This window comes from Vipera ursinii, assembly GCF_947247035.1.
Source record: "Vipera ursinii genome assembly, chromosome: 12".
Classification (NCBI taxonomy): Eukaryota; Metazoa; Chordata; class Lepidosauria; order Squamata; family Viperidae; genus Vipera; species Vipera ursinii.
In genome coordinates this window covers 17250814-17274411 of record NC_139525.1, presented here as the reverse complement: position 1 = coordinate 17274411, position 23598 = coordinate 17250814, and the positions used below count along the sequence as shown (strand labels likewise).

General features: G+C 50.2%; 1 protein-coding gene across 11 annotated transcripts; it reads right to left on the bottom strand.

Annotated features, from left to right (window-relative positions):
• Nucleotides 1-12075: 12075 nt before the first annotated feature.
• Nucleotides 12076-19147, bottom strand: IGBP1 (immunoglobulin binding protein 1). Of its 11 annotated transcripts, none has more exons than XM_083372344.1 (7): nt 18934-19147; nt 18535-18843; nt 17505-17697; nt 16110-16189; nt 15840-15952; nt 14857-15024; nt 12076-12255 (listed from the first exon to the last, which is right to left on the bottom strand). In XM_083372344.1, exons 1-6 carry the CDS (start codon nt 19125-19127, stop codon nt 14888-14890), a joined length of 1026 nt encoding a protein of 341 aa, XP_083228470.1. In that variant the 5' UTR covers nt 19128-19147; the 3' UTR covers nt 12076-12255; nt 14857-14887. The 11 variants fall into 11 exon arrangements, 4 of the variants coding, with proteins under 4 accessions (XP_083228470.1, XP_083228471.1, XP_083228472.1 ...); XM_083372345.1 differs by lacking the exon at nt 12076-12255 and having other exon boundaries at nt 14614-15024; nt 17505-17591; nt 17679-17697; XR_014493642.1 differs by lacking the exon at nt 12076-12255 and adding an exon at nt 15350-15509 and having other exon boundaries at nt 14883-15079; nt 16110-16244.
• Nucleotides 19148-23598: the final 4451 nt, after the last annotated feature.

The window sequence follows — 23598 nt, the reverse complement described above, 5'->3', positions numbered from 1 at the left end:
TTTGTGATCCAGTTAAGCCCGGGCAATAGATGCATTTGCTTCAAAGAACAGACTGCCGCTTCCAGCTGCAAAATTCCAGATATCTAAAGGGCAACAATAGAAGAACCCTCTTCTGCCATCTAAAGGCTGTCCTGAATTTTGCAGCCCATGTCTGATAGCCCTGTTGAGGCAACATGAGTGGAAGTTGTAGAGTAATGAAATTGGCCAGCAAGCCCACGTTTCAAAATGGGCTTACCAAGGGAGAAAAGGAGCCACAGCAGAGATTACCCCTTCCTAGGCGGGCAGAGCAGGCAGGCTCAGCTGCCAGGGCCCTGGGGCAGCCCAACTAAAGGGAGGCCCAGACAGGAGGCTTCCCCAGCCAGACGGGCCACTGTGGCTGCAGCTCTCCAGGAAGGATGAAGGAAAAGAGAGGAGGGGGCGTGCAGCAGCACAATGGAAACGATGCCCCTTCATTTAGTATCCTCATCCAATGCGGGAAGGTCTCTGGAGAGGATATCTAACCTCATTGAATTGCAATGAAGTCTTTTCTATTAACTAAAAGGCTGGCTGGAAGCTCTCAAGAGCTTCTTCCTCAGCTCCAATCTCTACATCCTTCAAGTCTCTAGTCCTGTGGAGCAAGGGAGAATCAGAATGAACTGTCTACAATATGACAGCTTTCCAGATCCTTGAAAACAGCCCCCTTTTAGCCTTCTCTTCTGGAAATTGAATATATCTGGGTCCTTTCACCATTCCTCACTGGACTTCTATGGTTTCCAGTCCTTTCTCCATCTTGATTCTGGATTTGATTCAGTTTATCGGTGTCTTTTTTTTAAACTGGGGTATTTAATTTAAAAGCTTCCCTGTTTCTGGAGGTCTATATTTTTTTGTATTCTAAAGCGTAGGGGGTTTTTTGTTTGTTTTTGTATGAAAGCAAAACACTTATTTTGGGGGAGGAGGGGGGAATCTTAAAACCTGTGCTGGAATTTCCACTAGGTATTAAAATTGAGCCTTGTAAGGATTTACGCTTTGACACCCACAATCTATTGGAATAATTTTGGTCCAGATTTTCAATTCTTGTTTATTTCTTCCACGAAGGCATTTAGTGATTAATAAAAAAAATTCTTAAATGTTTTTTAGTAATAGCGATCCTTAATATTTGAAACATTTCTATACTACAGAAATTCCTAAGTCTACGGAAACTTCCTTTGGGGGAGGAAAAACATTTAAATGTCTTGCAGATGCACGTTTACAAATTGCAATTCCACAGAACTAAGATATTTGGCTGCCGAATTTGGCTCCGGGGCAGGGAGCTCACAAAACCGACGCTTCCCCGAATAAAGTCGCGCCACCAACTCCTGCGTTTCCGTCCCCCGACCGAGGCCGCGCTGGATCTTTGCCCGACGGCAAGGGCGGTCTTGCAAGCCGCTGTGGACGAGGGTTTCTGGGGAAAGCGTTGCAGGGGTGGCTGCCTTCCCCTCACCACCACCCAGCTCAGCCCCGCCAAGAGCCCCGTCCGTCCGTCGGGCGGGCGCCTGGCCCGCCCCGAAGGAACCGCCCGTGCCCCCGAGCAGGCTCCGCGTCCGAGAGCCGAGCTCCTCGGAAGGCCGGCGGGGGAGCCGAGAAGCCGCCGCCCCCTTACCTGCCACGCGCCGCTCCGCCGCTCCTCGGGCAGCTCCGGCGGGCCCCCCTCTTATAGCCGGCGGGGCCGCCCCTTCGAGGCCAGAATCCTCTTAGCCGCCGCGGCGTCAGGAGGGGCGGCCCGGGGGGGGGAGCGGCGGCGGCGGCGAGGGGGCCGCGGACGCCGCTAGGCGCTTGGAAGGGCGCGGGCCGGCAAAGCACGGAGCCCCGGACGGAGCCCCGGGGGCGGGAAGGGGGCTGCCCCGCGACGCCCTCTAAGCCCCTCGCTTGAAAGCAGCCAGAAGAGGCTTGGGGGCACGGCGGGACTCCGGCTAGCTAAACTGCATATTATTATTATTATTATTATTATTATTATTATTATTATTATTATTATTATTATTATTATTATTATTATTATTCATCCGTTAGTGTAAAAAGCTAACCCTCGGCTCCCTATTATGCCTCCCTGGGCAACAGCGGCACCAGGGATGATCAGGAAAGACCCCGCGGATCAAATGGATCCGCTAGGCAGCGGAAGAGACAGCCGCAGCAACCGCCCTGAGCAGGACCGGAGTCGTTGCCCTGCTTCGACCTCCTGGCCTGCTCCTGAACAACGGGGGCATCTCCCTGGGATCAAGGAGATGTCGCAGACCGGCTATGCGGACCCGATCGACCACCACCGAGGGGCCTTTGACAGCGGCGCTAAACTTTTCCAGGCCCCGGTCAACCAACTCACCGAAAACCCCTCGACGGCAGCACCACTAGATGCGGCGTGGCGTCCCCGGCCCGCACCCTAGGTGCCGACGGTATCTCCATGCCGATCAACACCCCTAAAGACGCCAGGATGCAGCTGACCGTTGGAGATGACGGCGACTAGACCACCGAGGCCATCAACATCTGGTCTCTACCAGCTCCGAACCCCCTGCCCTCCCTCGCCCCACAGGACATGATGGGCCTGGGTGCAAGCCACGGTGGCAGAGTGGCCTGTCCTACACCTGCAGCCCCATAGAGGTGAGAGCTCTATGGGGTATGCTTCACCCAGAGTGGGTCCTGGACCACCCCCAGAAGCAGAATCACAACCCATCGTGAGAGGATGAGGAGCGGCCTGCTTCTGGGGTTCACCCAACCAAGTGGCAGTGGCTGGGTGACGGTCCAGATACCCACCTACCCGACTAGACCCTCCTTCTAATGCTCCACCCAGGGGACCACCTTCCCAATGCTCCCCAATGCTCCCTATGCGTCTTCAATATTCTTGCATAGATCTACTCGCCCTCAGGAGTTCCCCCCTCTCCTGGGTTCGTCCTGCCTTCAATACATCAAACCTCGATGACGGGCCTGACCATTGGGCCTCTGACAGATGGCCAGGCAGGGTCAGGGGCCTCCATCACAAGACCAACAAGAGGCCCCTGGTTAAGTTTCTTGTTAAGTTTTTTGTCGGGTTAGGGAGGGGGGCGGGAAAAGAGTATGGCTGCTCGGGGAAGGCAGGCCTTCCGGGTACCATAACGCAGGCCAGGCCCACGACCATTCGTGATGGTGAGAAACGAGGACCAGTCGCCGACAATAACCAATGGCGTACTGACGAACATCCTATTCCCAGGATGGTGGGGAACGGCAGAAGGTGCACAAACAGAGGGCCGTATCGTCACCGGGAGTGTCATCTCCGCTCTGTACAAGCGGTGAGACGCTCCGACCCTCTGTACTTCCCCGGAGGACCCGGGAGCGAAGGTGTGCAGCCTCCTATGCTAAGGCTGGTCTACCTGAATGCCAGGTCCGTAGCTAACAAGGCACACCTTATTCGTGACCTAGTGGAGAGCGAGCACGCGGACCTGGCTTGCATCACGGAAACCTGGCTGGGCCAAGAGGGTGGTGTCCCTCTGGTTGACCTCTGCCCGCCAGGTTTCCAGGTGCTGCACCAGCCTCGGACCCATGGGAGGGGCGGGGGGAGTGGCAGTTATCATCAGGGAATCCCTTAGCCCACGAGAGATCACCGTCCCTCAGATGGTCGGGTGTGAGTCTCTCCTACTGAGATACGGCCCGGGGGCGCAGTTGGGCCTGCTGCTGGCATACCTACCACCTAATCATGCAGCGGCAGCCCTGCCCGAGCTACTCGATGTCCTCTCAGGGTTGGTGGTTGAATTCCCAAGACTCATGGTCTTGGGCGACTTTAACCTACCGTCCCTGGGAGGATCGTCCGATCTGGCTCGGGAGTTCATGGCTTCCATGGCGGCCATGGACCTGTCGCAAATAATTTCTGGACCGACTCATGAGAGAGGCCACACCCCAGACTTGGTGTTCTTGTCTGGACGGTGGCGCGATGATATCGGTGGGGGTGCCACGACTGTTATGCCCCTGTCATGGACCGATCATCACCTCGTGCGGCTAGACTTCCCCTTTGCCACCCCCCGCCGTGGGTGTGCGGTGCCAACCAGATGGTACCGCCCTAGGCACCTAATGGACCCTGATAGGTTCCAGGCAGCGCTTGGGGACGCACATGCACTCCCTGCTCACAGCTCGGCGGATACCTTAGTGGAAGCCTGGGAAAAGGCAGCCACGGAGGCTCTGGACCGAGTTGTACCCTTGCGGCCTCTGACCCGGCACAGATCCCAGTGAGCCCCATGGTTCACCGCGGAGCTCCGGGAGATGAAGCGTCGGAGACGGGGCCTAGAGAGCCGTTGGAGATCCAGTCGATCCGAATCCGACCGATTGCGATTAAGAATCCTCACCAGGTCTTATCTCGCTGCGATAAGGGTGGCAAAATCCAACTACTTTTCCACCCTCATCGCGTCCGCAGATAATCGCCCGGCTGCCTTGTTCAGGGTGACTCGCTCCCTACTGAACCAAGAGGTGAGGGAGGAACCCTTGCAGGGTCGAGCCGAGGAATTCGGTCAATATCTGCTGGATAAAATTGCTCGGATCCGAACCGGCCTGGACTCCAACTGGGCTGAGCTGGAAGAACAAGGCATGGACAGTCTTGTCGACGTCATCTGGGAGGAATTTGATCCTGTGACTTCTAAGGAAGTGGACAGGATTATGAGGAGGTTGAGCTCCTCCACATGCTTACTGGACCCGTGCCCTTCCTGGCTGGCATATGCAGCTCGAGAGGGGACACGAGGCTGGTTCCTGGTGGTCATCTCCGCTTCTCTGAGTGAGGGTCACTTCCCCACCGCCTTGAAGGAGGCGGTGGTGAGACCTCTCCTCAAGAAGCCCACCTTGGACCCATCCTCATTGAATAACTTTCGTCCAGTCTCCAATCTTCGCTTCCTAGCGAAGGTTGTTGAGAGCGTGGTGGCGCACCAACTCCCTCAGATCCTGGATGAAGTGGTTTATCTAGACCCGTACCAATCGGGCTTCAGGCCGGGCTACAGCACGGAGACGGCATTGGTCGCTCTGATAAATGATCTCTGGAGAGCCCGGGACAGGGGCCATTCCTCTGTCCTAGTCTTATTAGACCTCTCGACGGCTTTCGATACCATCGACCATGGTATCTTGCTGCGACGCCTCAGGGGACTGGGAGTGGGAGGCACGGTTCTGCGTTGGTTCTCCTCCTTTCTCCAGGGTCGCTCGCAGTCGGTGTTGGCAGGGGGACAGAGGTCGACCCCGAGGCCTCTCACTTGCGAAGTCCCTCAGGGGTCGGTCATCTCGCCTCTCCTGTTCAACATCTACATGAAACCGCTGGGCGAGATCATTTGCAGCTTTGGAGTAGGGTACCATCAGTATGCTGATGACACCCAGCTTTTCATCTCAACTCCAAACAACATCAGTGATGCCCTCAACGTGATGTCCCGCTGCCTGAAAGTGGTCCGGGAATGGATGGGGAGGAACCCGGACAAGACTGAATGGCTGTACGTACCGGCAAGCCAGGATACTCAGAACATCCCATCCCTTAACATCGGGGACAAGTTACTACCCCCTGTTGATAGGGCCCGCAACCTGGGTGTCCTCCTTGACTCGCAGCTCTCCCTGGAAGATCACATAGGAGCTGTGACCAAGGGGGCCTTCTCCCGGGTTCGACTAGTTCGCCAATTACGGCCTTATCTGGACCTGGATGCCTTACGTACAGTCACCCATGCTCTTGTGACCTCTCGCCTAGACTACTGTAACGCTCTCTACATGGGGCTGCCCTTGAGATCCACTCGGAAGCTTCAACTGGTGCAAAGTGCAGCGGCACGGACACTCTTGGGAGCCTCCCGATACTCCCATATCACACCTCTCCTCCGTGCGCTGCACTGGCTTCCAGTTGCCTTCCGTGTGAAGTTCAAGGTGCTAACAATGACATACAAAGCCCTACATGGCATGGGTCCGGACTACCTACGGGAGCACCTTCTGCCAATGTCAGCACCCCACCGTCCTGTGCGCTCCCACAGAGAGGGCCTCCTCAGGGTGCCACCGCTCAAGGAATGTCGGCTGGTGGCCCCCAGGGGGAGGGCATTCTCAGTGGGTGCGCCAGCCCTCTGGAACAGCTTACCAACCGAAATCCGGATGGCCCCCGACCTCCGCACCTTCCGGCGCGACTTAAAAACTTACCTGTTCCAGCAGTCCGGCCTGGCCTGATAGCTCTAATTGGGGTCCCAGTTTGTATTTTACTATTTTTTTTTCACTATTGTTCATTCTGTATGCCTACCTTATTCTGTACACCGCCCCGAGTCCCTCGGGAGAAGGGCGGTTTATAAAAACAAACAAATAAATAAATAAATAAATAAATAAATAATAAATAAATAAATAAATAAATAAATAAATAAATATTAAAACGTGAGAGTACTTGTTTATGGTTCCAAAGAACCTTGGAGGATGGACAATCCCTCCGGTCGCTCGGGAGGGGCTTTAGCCACCTTTAAAACATCTGACTTTGCCCAGTGCAGGAGGAACCAATTTCCACCGGGTTCAACAGGTGACCCCCCCCAGCCCCTCCCGAAGGCAACTCAGCAAAGGAAGCCCACCTGCTCCGTTAGCGAAGGGCTCTTGGCACTAGGAAAATCTTCCTCCTGGCCTCAAGAACAATTCTGAGCCACTGGGGGGTTCCCAGCCTTGGCCATCATTTTATCCACTAGCCCAGGGATCCTCAACCTTGGCAACTTTAAGACTTGTGGACTTCAGCTGCCTGCAATTAGTGCAGGTTCGAGTCCCACCAGGCTCCAGGTTGACTCAGCCTTCCATCCTTCCCAGGTAGGTAAAATGAGGACCCAGATTGTTGGGGGCAATTAAGCTGACTTTGTAATAATGCCGCTTGGGGGTGTGTGTGTGAAAGCCCTAATAAGCAGGCATATACATAGAATGAAGGTTACTGCTAAGCTTGTAAGCCACCCTGAGTCTTCGGAGAAGGGCGGGATATAAATGGAATTAAAAATAAAAATAAATAAACTCCCAGAATTCCTCAGCCAGCAAAGCACTGGCTTTTCCAATTGCTCTCATGGGCTGCTGCAACCTTCTCTTCTTCAGTCTAAACATGGCGAGTGTTGTCTTATAATATTGTGTATACACACACACACACATAGGTTCTTATTGCCTTGGTTACTGTCCTCTGAACAGGCCCCAGTGAGCCAGGGGAAGGGGCTCACCCGCGTCCTGACACCCTTCTTCCCTTGATGCAGCCCAAGGCCGAGTTTGCTTTTTTGCTCCTATCCGGCTGCCACCCCCAAGGCACAGAGATCTTTTTCACCTGTTCTTAGTATGTTCCCCTTTCTCTAAAAACAGCTGCTGGGGACTGTTGATACACAGTGACAGGTGGAACACCCATCACCACTTTCCACTGGGGCGCTCTCACACTGAGGGCCTTACTTCCCTCCATGGAGATGTAGTTCCATCAAGGATTACACATCCATTGCGATTTGTCAGCCAGTTACCAATCCATCTGGTGGTGATGCTGTCTATCCCACATTTTTCTAGCATACCAGGAAGTACATTGTGGTCTACTTTGTCAAATGTGTTACTTTAAATCCAAGTATATTGTCCACAGCAACTAGAAGACCTCCAAGGTCCAACTCTGTTATTCTGCTATATTGAAACTTCCATTCGTCCTCTTGAAGTCATCTTCTGGTTTATGGGAAACGGTGTCCTCCAACAACAGCCCTCCTCTCCACATGCCTCCCTCACAACAGGAAAGCGATCAAGAGAGCCTCTGCCATCTTGGGCAGCAGAACTGCAGCACCCTGGGTGGAGATTCTCTCCAGTTTATTTGATAAGAAAAATTTTGCAATCTGGTGAAGACTTCAGAATCTCTTTCTGCCAACAGGTCCTATATATATAAAATCAGTGTGAATTATGGAATCAAGATCCATGACCCAAAGCAAATAAACAAAGCTCGCTGAAAGTGTTTTATTAGACAGTATGCATGCACTGGAGGGGTCTACTCCAAAGAATAGTGGGAAACACACACCTACAAACAAAGAGATGCACCCATATTTATACATTTCACAAAGGCAAGTTATTCATTAGTAGTAGCATAATTAGATCTTAGGCTACTTCCTGCCCTTGTCTTATCTACAGAGAACAATGGTCTTAGTTAAGAGAAACATTTGCATTTGGGATTCAGGGGTTGCTAGGGGAATATTCTTATAAAACCTACTACCGGTCCTGTGAGCTGCAAGGTCACATTCCTTGCGTCTTGATTTATTAAAACATAAAATAATAGACTTGGAAGGGACCTTGGAGGTCTTCTAGTCCAACCCCCTGCTCAAGCAAGAGAACCTATACCATTTTGGACAAGTGACTGTCTAGTCTCTTTTTAAAAATCTCCAGTGATGGAGCACCCACGATTTCTGGAGGCAAGCTGTTCTACTGATTAATTATCCTCACTGTCAGGAAGTTTCTCCTTAGTCCTAGGTTGCTTCTCTCCTTGGTTAGTTTCCATCTGTTGTTTCTTGTCTGGACTTTTGGTGCATTGAATTTTTATGACTTGAATTAATTTTCCCTGCAAAATGCTCAGGAATTTTTTTTCATCACTAGAAGAATGGCTTTATTTCAGATCAGAGTAAAATTCACAGTACAAAAGAACCTGTTCAGAGATCAAGATTTCAGGTGTCCTGCATGAGCCAGGCACTGAGTCAGGGAATGTGGGGATGGAGCAGTGATGGGATTCAAATAGGTGAACAACCGGTTCTCTGTGTGGATGCCGCTTCCGGAAGTCCGTTCTGGGCCTGGGCAACAAAAAATTAGCTACCGGTTCTGCCGAAGTGGTGGGAACTGGCTGAATCCCACCACTGGGGTGGGGGTGGGAGGGGTGTTTCCTGGGATCCAACCAGACAAAGCCCAGCAAACAAAAAGCTTACTGCAACCACTTTAATTTTTCTTTATTCATAACACTGCAAAATTGAAAGCCTTGGTTTCCCTTCCAGTCTTCCAAGACTAATCATGAAAGTGGCACTTAACTTAAACCAATGAACTGATTTTCACCTTTCTTCTGGCAAACCAAAAAAAAGTTTAGTAAAGTGTAGTAAAAGTAGTAAATCACATTAGGCACGTAATTGTTTTTCTTTCAGCAATTACTGTTTCTCTGTCTGCCAAGCAACGTTCCTGACCAAGAGAACGAGAGTTCGGCTCAGCCCATTCTGAAATTGCTTGTCCCGTCTCTGTGGTCAGCTGGCATTCTTAGCCTTCCCCACGTGAACATTCCTTGTTTGCAAAATTTGACCCCAACTTTGACCTTGAGTTATCCATCAGAATGAAAGTTAACCCACCCCAGGAGTAAACCAGGTCCTCTTTGCCTGTCTAGCCTGACCTGGAGGCAGCCTGAACTTCGTGGCCATCTTGAGCACACATTTTGGGCTCAGGAAGAGCCCTTCGGTCTCCGGGGCCAAGCTAAGCCTTCTCGTTCCGTGAGAGCAGCTTTCAACTTGCTTGTCACTTTTGATTGTTCATGTGTGGCTTATGGGTCTTAGTACTGTTACAAAACATCAGCATGCTGGCGTTTTATGGTTTAGAGCCGTTTATCAGCTAGTTAAGGAGGGCATAAATCAAGATCCTTTAAATGTTTGAGTTATGTAAAGGTTATGTAAAGTTTAAATAAGTGAGGAGCCAGAATACATTCTTATCCAAGTCCTGCTGCACTGGAATAAATTTGACAGCTATCTGGCATCTCTGTACCTAACTGTAAATCCAGCTGTTCCATCTAACTTCTATACCTACTCTTTTTAATGTTTTAAACTGTTTTTGTTTTAAAATGTTTTTTTTACATTTTTTAAATAATAATATATATTTTGAATTGTAAGCCATGCGGAGAGAGAGGCAGCTATAGAAATCAAACACACAAATAAGTAAAGGTCAGCAAGAGCAACCGAGAGGGGAATTTTTGAATTTATTCCATAGAAGGGCACGAGAGATGGGATCAAAATCTGTTGGAAGTCAACAAAGACCCCGTTTAAGTGGCAGTCAGGGCGACAGGTCTGTTTGTCAGCCAAGTGTTATAAAACCAGGCAATAATCTACCATGGCCTCTCTTCCCAAATCCCCGGCTCATCTTAGGAAATCCTCTCTTGATCCATCCAGGCAAAGCTTCCCTCTCTTCCTCTTGCATAAAGTTTCTGGCTGGCCTCTGGGTTGCCCCATCTCTTATATTTTAATTGTTGGGAATGAGGAGTTCCCCCCCAGTGCCCATCAAATGGTACTTGTGCTACCTTAGCAAGGAGGAAAAGGGTGATGCCCGCCAGCCAATGTCAGAGCTAATGAGTTCTGCCAGTGGCTTAGCCTGCCCCAAACTGGGCAGCTAACAGTTTTATTTCCATGACCTCTGGTGCTTATTTTGGGAAAATGTTTTGTGCATGATCAATCAAACAGTGAAGCCAGCAATCAGATTAACGGAGGGTGAGAGCCAGAGAGGAAGGAAGGAAACTTGGTATAAAAAGCTGTTGGTCAAAGAACACAAGACCACAGAGTGACACACACACACTCCTTTTGCCCTGAACCAAAGGGATAGTCCTCATCCACCACTCCAGAGAACTGAGTTGAGCTGTGGGGCGTTTCTGCCTCTGAAAGCCCCTGGCTGGCTTTGCGGGCCCTGCAGCAGCCCCCAGACTGGCTCTGCCCAGGGAATGGAGAGCAAGGCTGTAGTAATCGCAAAGGAGGCCAAAAGCAAAGCCTGGGCAAAAAGGACAAGAAAAGGAGAGGAGAAAGCGGTGCAGCCCCAGTGACGATTGCAGGTAAGGGCCGCTCAGAGGGACAGGCGTACTTAAAATGCTATCCAGCTCTTTCCCTAAAAGAGGAGTGTCTCATGATAGCCTCAAACTTTTCTTCTCCACAGACCTCCTTTAAATGCCATTTGTGGTCATGGACCACGTCCGTGGACCCCCAAGACTTAACTCAAGATTTAAATCATTTCTTCAAGCCTTCATGGACCCCCTGTAACAACATCATGCCCCCCTTCCCAGGGGTCTGTGGACAAGTTGGGAATCATTGATCTCTGTAAGATCTTCCATAAGAAGCAGAACAGGATCTCCACGGATTCCCAGAATTCTTCTCAGAATGGTATTCTCACTGGATCTGCAACAGCTCAGGGACTCATACATTCCTCTTCTGTGCAGTACCGGGGGGGGTGGTGTCCAAGAGGTCCTTTACTTGAATAGGCTGGTCATAATCTAAGGTGCACTGAGATTTTGGGCGTGGATGGCAAGGATGTTTCACATCGTTTAGGCAAAACAGGGATCTCCAATTCCTTCTTCCAGTCAGTCTTTGAAATATGCATACCCAGCTGACTTTTCCCCGAGAGGCATTTATGAAGTGGGGAGGGGGCTTTTCTGCCTGCTGAGGTTTAATGCTGGTTTCTTCGCTTGGAGTCTCTGAAGCGGAAAACGATTCAAATCAAGCGGTCAGCAAAGCCTGTCATTGTCAATGCTGCCAGCAGGTGGCAGTGGTGTAGCAATGGCCTTGCTCTCTTCAGAGGGATGAGCCCCTTCCTGCTCCTGAAGCAGGAGACTCAAAGCCCAAATTTCCCCCCCCCCCATCCCTTGACCAGCCCTCTCGGCCAAGGGAGGCTCCGGGCTGCTCCACAGCTTCAGCCTGGCAGGAGGAGGAGGAGGATCAAGGAGGCAGATTTCCAGAAACTGGACAGAAGGCATGTTCACATCCATGTACAGGCAGTCCTCAAGAACTGCAACAGTTCATTTAGCGACCGTTCAAAGTTACAATAGCACTTACAACCACGCAAGCATTCCCCTCACAGGACCGAAATTCAGATTCTTGGCAACTGACTCATATTTATGACGGTCTCAGTGGTCACACGATCCTTTTGCAACCTCCTGACAAGCAAAGTCAACGGGGAAACCAGATTCACGTGACAACCGTGCTACTAACTTAACAACTGCAGTGTTTTGCTTAACAACTGGAAAGAGAAAATTTGCAAAACGGGGCAAAATTCACTTAAAAAATGTGTCGCTGAACAGAAATTTTGGACTCGGCTATAAGTCGTAAGTTGAGTACTATCTGTACTGCAACAGTAACAAGAGAGACTGCATTTTAAATAGTCCAATCAAGTAAAGGGGCTGTTTGTAAATATTTATTTATTTATTTTATTTGTATACCGCCCTTCTCCCAAAGGACTATTCCACAAGGATCCAGAGGGAGAGTTATCCAGAGGTCTCCAGAGTTGGTTAAAAGGAACACCTACTTCAAGATCGGGGAAATCAACAGCTGATCTCTGACAATTGCATTTTCTCCAAAGTCATCGCTGCAACTGAAGACACAGAATAGAGATTTGGAGGGAAATGTGTGAGCAATCCCGGGGGGAAACATTACCCATCACTTATGTCTGCCTGCATAATAGCCTTGACATTTTTACTTCAAGCAGCGTTTCTAGGATGGGCATCTTTGCTGCTTGGCACCCCCCCATGGAGAGACCCACGCCCAGGCCAGAAATAAAGCAAGGGGCCCTCTGTGTCACCTGCCAAATTAGCCCAGGTGGCAGGTTGGGTCAGAGACGCGCCCCACTCATCCTAAGGTCAGTGCCCTGCCCCCAAAGTCCGCGCCGGTGGGTTAGAACCTACAGCTGATACAAACCCCGAGGGAGCGAAGTAGAGCAATGGGCCCCGAGGGGAAGTCCCTTAGCCCAGACCTGGTGGGGGGCCCCACACTTCACTCCCTCCCTGGCTGCCTTCTTGAGCGAACCCAGGGCCTGCCTGAATCCTTCTGGAAGGAGAATCCAAAGGCTGGATTGTGTGAGCCTTGGATGGAGAAGCCAGAAGGAATATTAAAAGTTTGTTCCTGCTTTGGTTTCTTTGGCAGAAGCCCTCACAGCAAGGGCCGGCCCCCTCCCTCCCTCCCAGTGCCCTTCCTGCATTGCCCTGCCGTGATCCCTCCTGGTGACAGATGGTGGCAGTTACTCATCGGTAATTAGCCAAATGCTCTTGACAATTCTCTTAATAATGCTCTTACTTTCTGACCTTCTGCCACCTCCCTCCACCAAATGCAGTGGATAGACAATGGCCCATTCGTCTGTCATCCCAGGGCAAGGGGCTAAAACCTCTAGCCCAAAGCCAAGTCAGCCTTGTACAGGTAGGTCTTGCTTAACAACCCTAACTGGGACCGCCATTTCCCAGACATGCCTGGCCAGCTCCCTTGGCAGATGAGGCTCTGCCAGGCTAACCTCCACTTCAACTCTCCCATTCTCTCAGCCTTTTTGGCTGCCCTGCCCTCTGCCCCCTGCTCTCCCAGCCAAACGTCACCCGCTTCCTTCTGCTGCTGCTGAGGCGTGCCCAGTCAAGGTAGCTACCAGCCCCTGCTGATCTCTCCATGCCACCCTCACAAGGCCTTCGCAAAGGGCCAGCAACTGGCAGAGGCTGGGGAGGAGTTGGTGGGATGAAGCTGGCCGTTTGCGTGGGCCAAGAGAAGCAGGAGGTCCCTGCCTAATGAGGGCACGGTCTGCCAACTGCCCGAATTTGGATCACAGGACTGCAGGGGCACTGCAATGGCTGAAGTTTGAAGGCCTGGTCACAATTACCATTCCTTCAGCACTCGCAACATCATTAAGCAAGACTATCTCTATAGCCAGAAGCTTAATTCTAATGAAGGGCGCAAGAGCACTTTGTTTACCATGAGTGAAAAGGATCTGGGGACATTTGCCTCTAAGAGACCCATTGTCAGAATCCATTTATATCACATTCATAAATGTATGTTTAAAACATTATTCTCCCCCCCCCCCATATGGATTCTGCCATCTCCCGAGGAAGGAGGAGCATATGTGGATTCAGCCTGCCTTGGGTTATTTCAAAGACCAAGGCAACCTTTTGAACTGGGGGGAACAAAAGGGAAGAAGGCATCTGGCTTGTGTTTTCTTTTAATTCTGGAGAGGAAGAAGGCAATAACCATAAAGATTCGAAGTTCCTTTTTTTTCCCCACGAAAGGGTTGACACGAAGTAGAAGGATGGGGGCTGACCAAATGGGGTTGAGGGAAGGGGGGGGGGGGTTGAACCGGGTACCCTTTATAAAATTTCAATTTGTAAAACAATACTAAGTCCTGTCTTGTATTTCCATAACCGAGCATGTCCTAGTAAAGATTCCTTTTGGACTAGAACTGACTACAAGAGTTTTTGTCTTCCTAAGATGTGGTTTGGGGTGAGTCCTGACACCCATCTGAACCGCCTAATGGAAAACCGCAACAAGGAGAGATACCCACCACCCCTTCCCCCCCCTACCTTCCCTTGCGCTCTTCTTCAAAGCTGCTTCCAGCACTTAGAGGTACAGTTCCATAGGGGGAACAACTGGATAAGCAGAGCGCTGACCTTGCCCACCCACCAAATTTTGGAGGCAACCCGAGTCATTCACAAGCTGTAGATGCAGGACTACAAGCACGCTGCTACAGGGGACCAAAGTACGAAGACACATTCTTCCATCTCAGAAATACAGGGAGCGCCTGTATCTCCCATTCTCAAAAGGGCGTAAGAAGGTGAGGCACAGAACCTGGTAGTTAGCAAAGGATTCTCCACAACCGCTTCCAGATGCCTCCCAGAAAAGTCTGACTGCCAAAGCAAGTCTCGCTCTCTTTCAGACAGAATGAAGCAGCCAGAGGCTGAGAAAGACTCCGGGAAGGCTTGGATGAACTGATGGGAGCCTTTTATTTGTCTTTTAAAATAAAGAAATAAGTTACAACAGCCCAAAGTACTTCCAAGTAATCTGGCTAGTAAGGACTATTTTAAGACAAAAGAGGAACCAGGAATGCAATGCCCCCAGAAGCTTTCCGTGTTTCCTAGACTGGCATTTCTAGAACTCCCATCAACCTTGGCCTCTGATACACCACCTGGCAATTCCGTTTCTCCTTTCCCAAAGAGGAACCACTCACACTTCCTCGCGAAGGCTACGAGGGGCTCTCCTCAGCCCATGTTCTTCCGGTTGCCGTAGCCCCTTGGGTGCAGGTCCTTCCACTCATCCCATTCCCGTGCTTTCAATGCTGCGGCTTGCTCGCCCTCTTCTGTGGCCTCTTCCTGTTCTTTCTGCCGGTCTTCAGGACCTGCCAGAGGCCCAAAGTCAGAGCTGTGCTAAGAGCAGCCGCCACCTATATGCTTCTAAGTCCATCAACACAATTTTAGAGTGCAGGTACCACAACCCCAGTCAAGCGCATTGACACGGCCACCCACTTCTTATTCCAACTCTATTTCACCCCCTTTTCCGTTGTGTTGATGCTTAGGGAATGGGGGGAAGAGATAAAATGAGAGGGAAAAATTGCACCAACATAGGATGAGCAAAACATTTAAGTGCTCTGCATTCTGAACAAAAGCCCACGTGTTCCAAAATTTGATCTACGTGAACAAATTATTAGAATCTATTAGAATTACAGGATGTTGGGGTTTGGTCAATTCTCCAAGTCAGCCTCTGCTCAGCAACACAAGCGCAATCCATGCTGCTCTAGGTTCTCCTCACCACCCACTCAGTGATCAGGAATTTCAGGTTTGTTTGTTTTTTAGCAGGCTCTGTTCTGTGGCTATTTATGCAGGGCTGCAAAGAATGGAAGCTGAATTACAACATCCATTGTTTGCTAAGGGGATTTTAGTCTTTAAAGGTTTTAAACTTTAAGCCCGTTATAGCTAACTGAGCACACTTTAGACCAAGTCTTGACAGCAGTGTGGGGGCATTCCGAGCCCCAAAGGTTAGATGCTGCATCTCCCAAATTCTGCTACTCCTCTTCCCCATCCAGCTAGCTTTCCAAGTGACCCTAAACTGCCTCAGCTCGGGGCTTCTGACAGATCAGCCCAACGGGGAGCTGCTCTTCAAGAGAGCCCTTTCCTCAACTCCCTCCCGGCTTGCCGGTTTTGTGCTCAGAAATACCTGGGGCTCTTTGGGAGACACCCTGGTCGGGCAGGACTCCTTGCTTCTGGTGCTGGTCGTACCATTCATCCACCGTCATCGTTGCTAGGCTAGGATAGCCAGCGCCAAACACCCTGCAAGGAAAAGAGCCAGGCCAGGACTCCTCAGGCTGAGCGGGGCAGCAGGAGCAGGAAGAGCCCACTCTCCCCTCACGAACTGCCCATCTGCCATCAAGGCCTCCTCCCTCCCTGCCAGAAGCAGCAGAAGGACCCTCCCCTCCCAATGATATACTTTGCCTGGGCAGTATCCCGAGTAAGGATGAAGGGCCTCCCTGGAGGGCGGGGTGGCTGGGAAGGTCTTGTGGCTGAACCCTGGGAGAAGGGATGGAAAAACAGGAGGAGGAGCAATTTTCAGCATCTGTTCACACTAAAAGAAACAAAAACAAGAAACACAAAACAACAAAAAAAACTCCAGGAAGCGGAGGACAAGCAGCTGCACATTTCCTCAACAATATTTTTCCTCAAAAGATGGCATCTACTCACCCACAGAATATGTTCTGGTTTCAGGTGTGTGTGTGTGTGTGTAAAGAGGAGATTTATCCTTCAATTTATCATCTATCAGTCATCAAAATGCTAACGCCATTTTGGTCTTCCTCATGCCAATTGTGCATAGAACACATTTTTATGAGTAAAGTGCTTCCAGAGCAAGACTGGCTGCCATTTCGTAGATGGGAAACCGAGGCTGAGAAATATTCCAGGCAGGAGAGCAGCCTGCAGCGCCTCAGGTGTTTTTGTCAATGCGCCTGGTCTCCACCTGCACTAAAGCCAGCAATCTCCTGCTATCCAAGCCCATAATCCATATGAATTCTTCAAAGAAGCATGAACAGTCAGGCTGCCTGAGCTGGATTTTTAATATTTTACTTTTGTACCAGATTTTAAATGTTCCATGTTGTGCATCAGTTGGTTAGTCGCTTTGGAAATAAGAAAAGCCCCCTCATTTTCCTTCCAGAACCTTCCGTCTCTTTCTTGCTAAATCGCTTCCTGTTTCTCTGCTTTTCCACACAGAACCTTAAGTCGTACTATTTTGCCAGCTTTGGCATAAGCATTTAAGATCTGATAAGAGTGACACCTCAGATTTCAGATTACAGATGGTGGATACCATATCTGAATTAACTTATATAAAACCAGAACTCAAACTTTTTCAAAGGCGAGAACAAGGGAGATTCTAGCCCAAACCCCCAAAATATATTTCCCTCACAAAGATTATTCAATGCTTTGATTGCCTGCAATGTGAAGCTTTACAAACATTTGTTAAATTAAAAGCTATTCAATAAAGAATCATGCATATTCAGTTTAATAAATAATTATGTAAGGAATTTTGCTGGCCAGAAAGGCCCCCTATCTGTTTTTGGAAGATATGGTTGAGATAATATCTAACTATCTGTTATCTAAAGTTTTTTTAGATTTTAATGGATATTCCAAGATTTAGGGACTTTTGACCAGAAAGCAATATAACTTTTTGCCTTTATACACTGATATATAATTATATCCTGTTATAAGGCATATGTTATAGCTTTCATATCTTTTTTTGTTTATGAAGTCATGGTCTTAAATTTTCAACAATGGGGAGGAAGATTATCAAAAGAGGCTTGCAATTTGATCCGTGCAATTGGTGTCACTATCTCACCTGTAGAGCACCCCGCCGACTGAGGATTGAAATTTCCTGATCAATGCTTTCAATTTCCTCCAAGCTTATAGCGACCCACTTCTTGATCTGCAGCAAATAGAATTCTCGTATTTGCTCTTCTTCAGCTTGACCACTATCAATGAAGGGTTTTAAAGAAGCCAGCTGGTTCTCCACCTCTTTCTTTTGCTTGTATCTGTTTTCCAAAAGATTTACGGAAGGGAAAAACAAGTCTTATCCGCAGGCATTCAACTGGAAACATTTGCAATAGACAGTTCTGCGGCTCTGCCTGAACACATCCAAGAAGGGAATGCACTGCGTTTCTAGTGAATCTCCCCAGCCCAAAAATTGAGTCAGTCCTAACTTTGCCATCCTTCACTTGGTTCTTGCCTCAGGCCCCCAGCCGTGATGTTCCTTTTTAATGTCTTGAACTAACTCCAGCACGAGGCATTTTAAAAGTTTTCTGCTGTTATTTCAATGTTTTCAGGACAACCCATATGAGCTCAGATGACTTGTAGGTAATTTCCACTGTTAAAACCTAGCAAGTATTCTATATTGCAGCGGTTCTCAACCTTTTCTTTACCACGGACCCCTTTAAATACCTTTTGCGGCCACAGACCCTGGTCACTCAAGATTTAATATTTCTTCAAGACTTTGCAAACCCCGTGATGACATCATGTCCCCCCCCCAGCTTCCGTGAACCAGTTTGAGAACCGCTGGCATACTGTATTATCAAAACCCATCATCTTACAGAGCTGGTTTTTACAAAGCCGATTTGTGTCTGCAAATCGGTATCGGCCTGCTCCAGAAATCAGAGGGAGAATCCAGAATCAAAACTTGTTTCCTGCCAGCCTTTGCTGGGCATTTCCACCAGGGCGACTGAAATCCAGAGGCACTCAAAGGGGGGGGCTTCCTCCCCCAGGGGAAGGAGCTGCCCAAAATCGCTCGCGCCGAGCCGGGGGATGGGTGGGGGAGAGCCGGGAGTGGGTGACTCGGGGGCCGAGAGGAAAGGTCCCCGGGGCCCCTTCCCCACCTCTCGATTTTCACCCGCCGGGCGGCCGCCATGGCCAGCAGGGAGGCCTGGCCGTCGCGCGGGGCGGGGGCGGCCTCCCCGCCGTGCTCCTCCTCGCCGTCGTCCACGGCCTCGCGCGGCAGATCGAAGCGGGCCATGCCGTAGTCCCGGCAGAGGCGGAGGAAGTCCAGGAAGAGGCCGCGCGCCCTCCGCAGGTGCTCCAGCCGGCGCGCAGGGGCCACCTGCCGCAGGGTCAGCGCGGCCAGCAGGGCGGGCACCAGCATGAAGCGCAGGTCGGCCGAGGCGATCTCCTCCAGCTCCTCGTTGCGGCTGCAAGACAGGCCGAGGCGGCTGAGCCGGTCCGCCCGCCCGCGGGGCCCCCGCCGCCCCCCCCCCCGCCCGCCGCCGCCGCCGCCGCACCTGAAGAGCTCCAGCTCGGCCACGGCGCGGGCGGCGCGCTCCAGCAGCTCCAGGCCGCGCTGCACCCGGCGCTGGACGGCCGGCGCCCCCGACGACCCCTCGGCGTCGCTCTCCACCTCCTCCAGCAGCCGCCAGCCGGACTCCAGCAGCTCCGAGAGCCGCGCCGGCTCTCCCTCCGCCGCCGCCGCCGCCATCGCCGCGCCCGACCGGAAGTGACGTCGCAGGGAAGCGCGGAGCAGGCGCGCACGGGTGACGTCACACCCCGAGGCGGGGCTGGCTGGCAACCGGGCGGCAGCTGAGGAGGGCGTGGTCTCCGAACGGTCCCGCCCACCTGAGGCCTTTGGGCCGGGCCGCGAAGGTCTCGGGCTGCAATCGGGGAATGGCCGAGGGGGGCAACCGGGCGATTCGAAGCCGGAAGGCCCCCCTTGGAAGGACGGCAGCGCCAGCAACCTCCGGCATATAATAGTAAATCACACGCCCTTTTTTGATAAGAGAGCTTATCAGCGTAAACCTGCAACGTATGAAGAAGGAGGGTAAAGCAGAAGAATCCGCTCGAAAGAAATGTGCGTCGAGGAAACGAGTGATTCTTAACTTCATCAATCAGAATAGAGCTGGAAGGGACCTTGGAGGCCTTCTAGTCCAACCCGCTGCTTGAGCAGGAGACCCTAGACCAGGGGCAGGCGACCTTGGCTCTTCTATGACTCGTGGACTTCAACTCCCAGAATTCCTCAGCCAGCCATGCTGAGGGGAAAGGCAGAGGTTTCCAAGCTGAGCCGTGCTGGCTCAGGAATTCTGGGAGTTGAAGTCCACCAGTCATAAAAGAGCCAAGGTTGCCTAGCCCTGCCTTATACCAGTTTTCCAGTCTACCTCCAGTGATGGAGCACCCACAACTTCTGGGTCCTCGGTCATCCAGGTCACGGTCACAGGGCAAAAAGCATCCTACCTACAGCCAAGAAGGCTCCACACACATTTGCACCACTCAGGTGACCCCAGGAGATGAAACCTCCAAATGTTTGAGTGAGTTTGACTCATTCATTTTATTACAGGGGGGCAGTAAAAGAGAAGGAAATAGAAACTATGATGGTGTTGCTTAAACTTTAGGCTTCATTATTAGCATTTTATAAGGTGATATTAGCACTTTTTACAGGGCAGTCTGGAAAGTAAATCAAAAGAAAACCAGTAGGGTGAGCCCCCTCTAAACCCAACTTTGGGAAATTCTTGACTTTTCATTGGATGCGCTCATATCTTTGATACCTAATTCAGTGGAATTTTATATCTGCTGCCAATAGATATTTCTCCAAGCATTTTTGATAGAAATTGATTTTTAATTTTGTTTCTTTATCACATCTAAAATTTAGCAGGAGACCTGATAGAACAGAGGAAGGGAAGAAATAGGCTCACAAAGCAAGAAAACAACTATCAATCCTGCTGAGCTGCCTTGGTTTATTTCTGAAGAAGACGCTTGAAAGTCCTTTTGAAAATTTAGAAGGAATGTCAACTCCTTTAGGATCCTTACTTTTTAGTTCCCAGCTGTTTTTACTTGGAAGAAGCCTCCAAGTGAAGAGATGAAGGGAACAGTACATCTCTCAAACTTCTTGTAACAGAATAACAGACCTTGGAGGTCTTCTAGTCCACCCCCTTGCTCAAGCAGATGCTCTAACCATCCTGAACAAATGGTTTTCCAGTCTCTTCTTAAAAACCTCCAGTGATGAAGCACCCCAACTGTCCCCGAGTTTTCTGTTGAGAGTATTCAAGAGGATTGAGGAACTGCACCTAAGGGGGTGCCTTTAGCCGGCCTTCCACTACTGACCTTTTGGGCTGGAAGGCTCAGAAATCGGTCCGTTTGCAGAGCTGCCGCCGGAAGGGCTCTGGAAGCTGGCTGTCCAGGGCATGGCTGGCCCTGTGGTGACTGCTGATAGCCTCCCAGAGCCATTTGGAGAGGCTGGCTGTGAACATGAAGCCTTCTGTGGCTCAAGTGCTGTTAGGTCAAGCCCTGCCGGGCTTCTTAGCCCCTGCCCTTGTCTGAGGGGCAAACCCAGCCATGAGGATAGAAGGGGAGAAGAGGATCTGCTCTGGAGTTGCCTGCCCTTCACGGCTATAGCACTAGCACTTAGACTTATATACTGCTTCATAGTCCTTTACAGCCCTCTAAGCAGTTTACACAGTCAGCATTTTGGCCCTAACACTCTGGGTCCTCATTTTACTGACCTCAGAAGGATGGAAGGCTGAGTCAACCTTGAGTCAGTTAGGATCGAACTCCTGGCAGTGGGCAAAGGATCCCTGTTCTGTAGCTATGAATGGGTTTGATGGAGGAATTAAAATTCACACAGAGGCCAAGGCTTTGAGCAAGTCTTCTGTAGTTCATGGTTCTGTTAAGTTTGCAAGGACTGTTGGAAGTCAGCACCCACCCACCCTCCTAGAGAAGGAAATATTTTGGGGGATATTAAAAGAGGCAGGATATTATATTTCCCCAAAGGAATAATAGAAAAAAACCAACCACCACCACCACCACCCCCGTCTCCTTCCCCCAGGCAGAGGCCAGTTTTTAAAAATGCAGATTTGAGGCCACCTATTCATAAGCAAAGCGCCTTCGGCCACAGCCCCAGAGAAGATTTGAACTGATGGGAATAGAAAGACAAAGACTCCCAAGGACAGGAACATGACGTTTAGGACATAATAGGATTAAACCCCCCACGATTAAAAAAAACAAAAAGGGCACACTCAAGCCAGGTCAAAGCACATTGCACAGGGACAGGAAGAAGCTCAAATGCAAAGCCCAAAGAAGGTATAAAAGCCCACCACTCCCAGCTCCATTTTGTCAGCCACCCGGAAACATGCTGTGTCCCTGAAGTTCTGGCAAGTAAATAAACTTCTTTCCAAGCAGCCTCCATTTTATTTATTCCCAGCTGGGACTGGACTTGATGATTTTTCTTTCAACAGGATGGATCTGATTCAGCAGATACATACTGCCATAGCTGCTTCTTTGATGTTCTGAAAACTAAAATGGCATTTCCTCAGCGTACCTTGAAATCCTGCAAAATGATGGGCTAAGCAGATTCATTGAAATTTCTGGAACAAACTTGTGAACTACTTGGTGACATTCTAAGCATTTCCTACTTCTGTTAGGGCAGGGGTCCCCAACCTTTCTGGCTTTGCAGACTGGCAATGGCAGGGGGGAAAAGGGGATTGCTCTGCGAGCACAAGCGCACGCACCCACCGTTCACGCAAATGGAGCAACGCACGTTTGCCATGCCACTTGTGCAGCCCAGTTCCAAACAGGCTGTGGCCCGGGGGCTGGGGACCCCTGTGTTAGGGAACTGGCAGGCTGTAAAGTGAACAGAAGTGAATGTAGCAAGAAATTAAATGGCTGTTCCTCCCTCTCCCAATACTGAGCTGGTGTCGTGTTGTAGCTCAGAGTAGCATACCATGGTAAGCATCATCCCACTGTATCTCCGCCTTGTCATTCTCAGACAGCTTCGTTTTCTCTAGTCTTTCCAAGATACCCCTTCCTTACCCTTCCTAAAAGTAAAAAGGACACCTAGCCATTATTAGGGACGCGGTGGCTCAGTGGGTTAGGACGCTGAGCTTGTTGAGCTGAAGGTTGGCAGTTTGGCGGGTCAAATCCCGAGTGCTGCATAACAGAGTGAGCGCCTGTTACTCGTCCCAGCTTCTGCCAACCTAGCAGTTCGAATGCACGTAAAAACGCAAGTAGAAAAATAGGGTCCACTACGGTGGGAAGGTAACAGCGTTCCGTGCGCCTTTGGCGTCTAGTCATGCCGGCCACATGACCACGGAGACGTCCTCGGACAAGCGCTGGCTCTTCGGCTTTGAAACGGAGATGAGCACCGGCCCCTAGAGTTTCTTTCATGAGCCACTGGATGTCCCAGGCTGTGGTAGTACTTTCAGAATTAGAATCTGATCCTGCTCTGTGGTTGAAAAACAGGCTGGGATGCCAGCAATTGAAATCACATCGAGAGCTTTATTTGCAAAGAAAATACTGTAAATTAACTAAACTTACATCCCAGTTTATATACATTTATATCTCTCTGTATATATATCTCTCTATATATCTTTCTCTCCCTCCATATATATACATATATATGTATATCTATATATCTACATACATAGAGATCATATCATGACTAGATCTGCTGGCCCACAAAGCAGCCTAAAGGTTGCCCCCCACCTGCCATCTCTAGCCTCACGGCAAGAGAGGCTTGTGCCGGGCTTGTGCCTGGAGCTTTCCTGTCATTGAGAGTCTGAACAGAGTTTGACTAATATTGCTCTTTTAAAAAACATCATGGTGGGTTGTACTTTATACTCTAGTAAAGCCAACTCAAGACCATTAAAAACAGGAAGCCTGAAGTGGAACGGTCCATAAATACAGGTAGTCCTCAACTTACAAGAGTTTGTTTAGTGACTGTTCAAAGTTACAACGGCACTGAAAAAAAGTAACTTATCGTTTGTCACGCTTAAAGATAATTGCAGCTGCCCCACGGTCACATGATCAAAATCCAGCTGCTTGGCAGCTGACTCACATCTGTGACGGATGCATTGTCCTGGGATGTTGTAATCAGGTTTTGTAACTTTCTATCAAGCAAAGTCAATGGGGAAGACAGATTCACTTAACACCCATGTTGTTAACAACTGCAGTGATTTACTTAA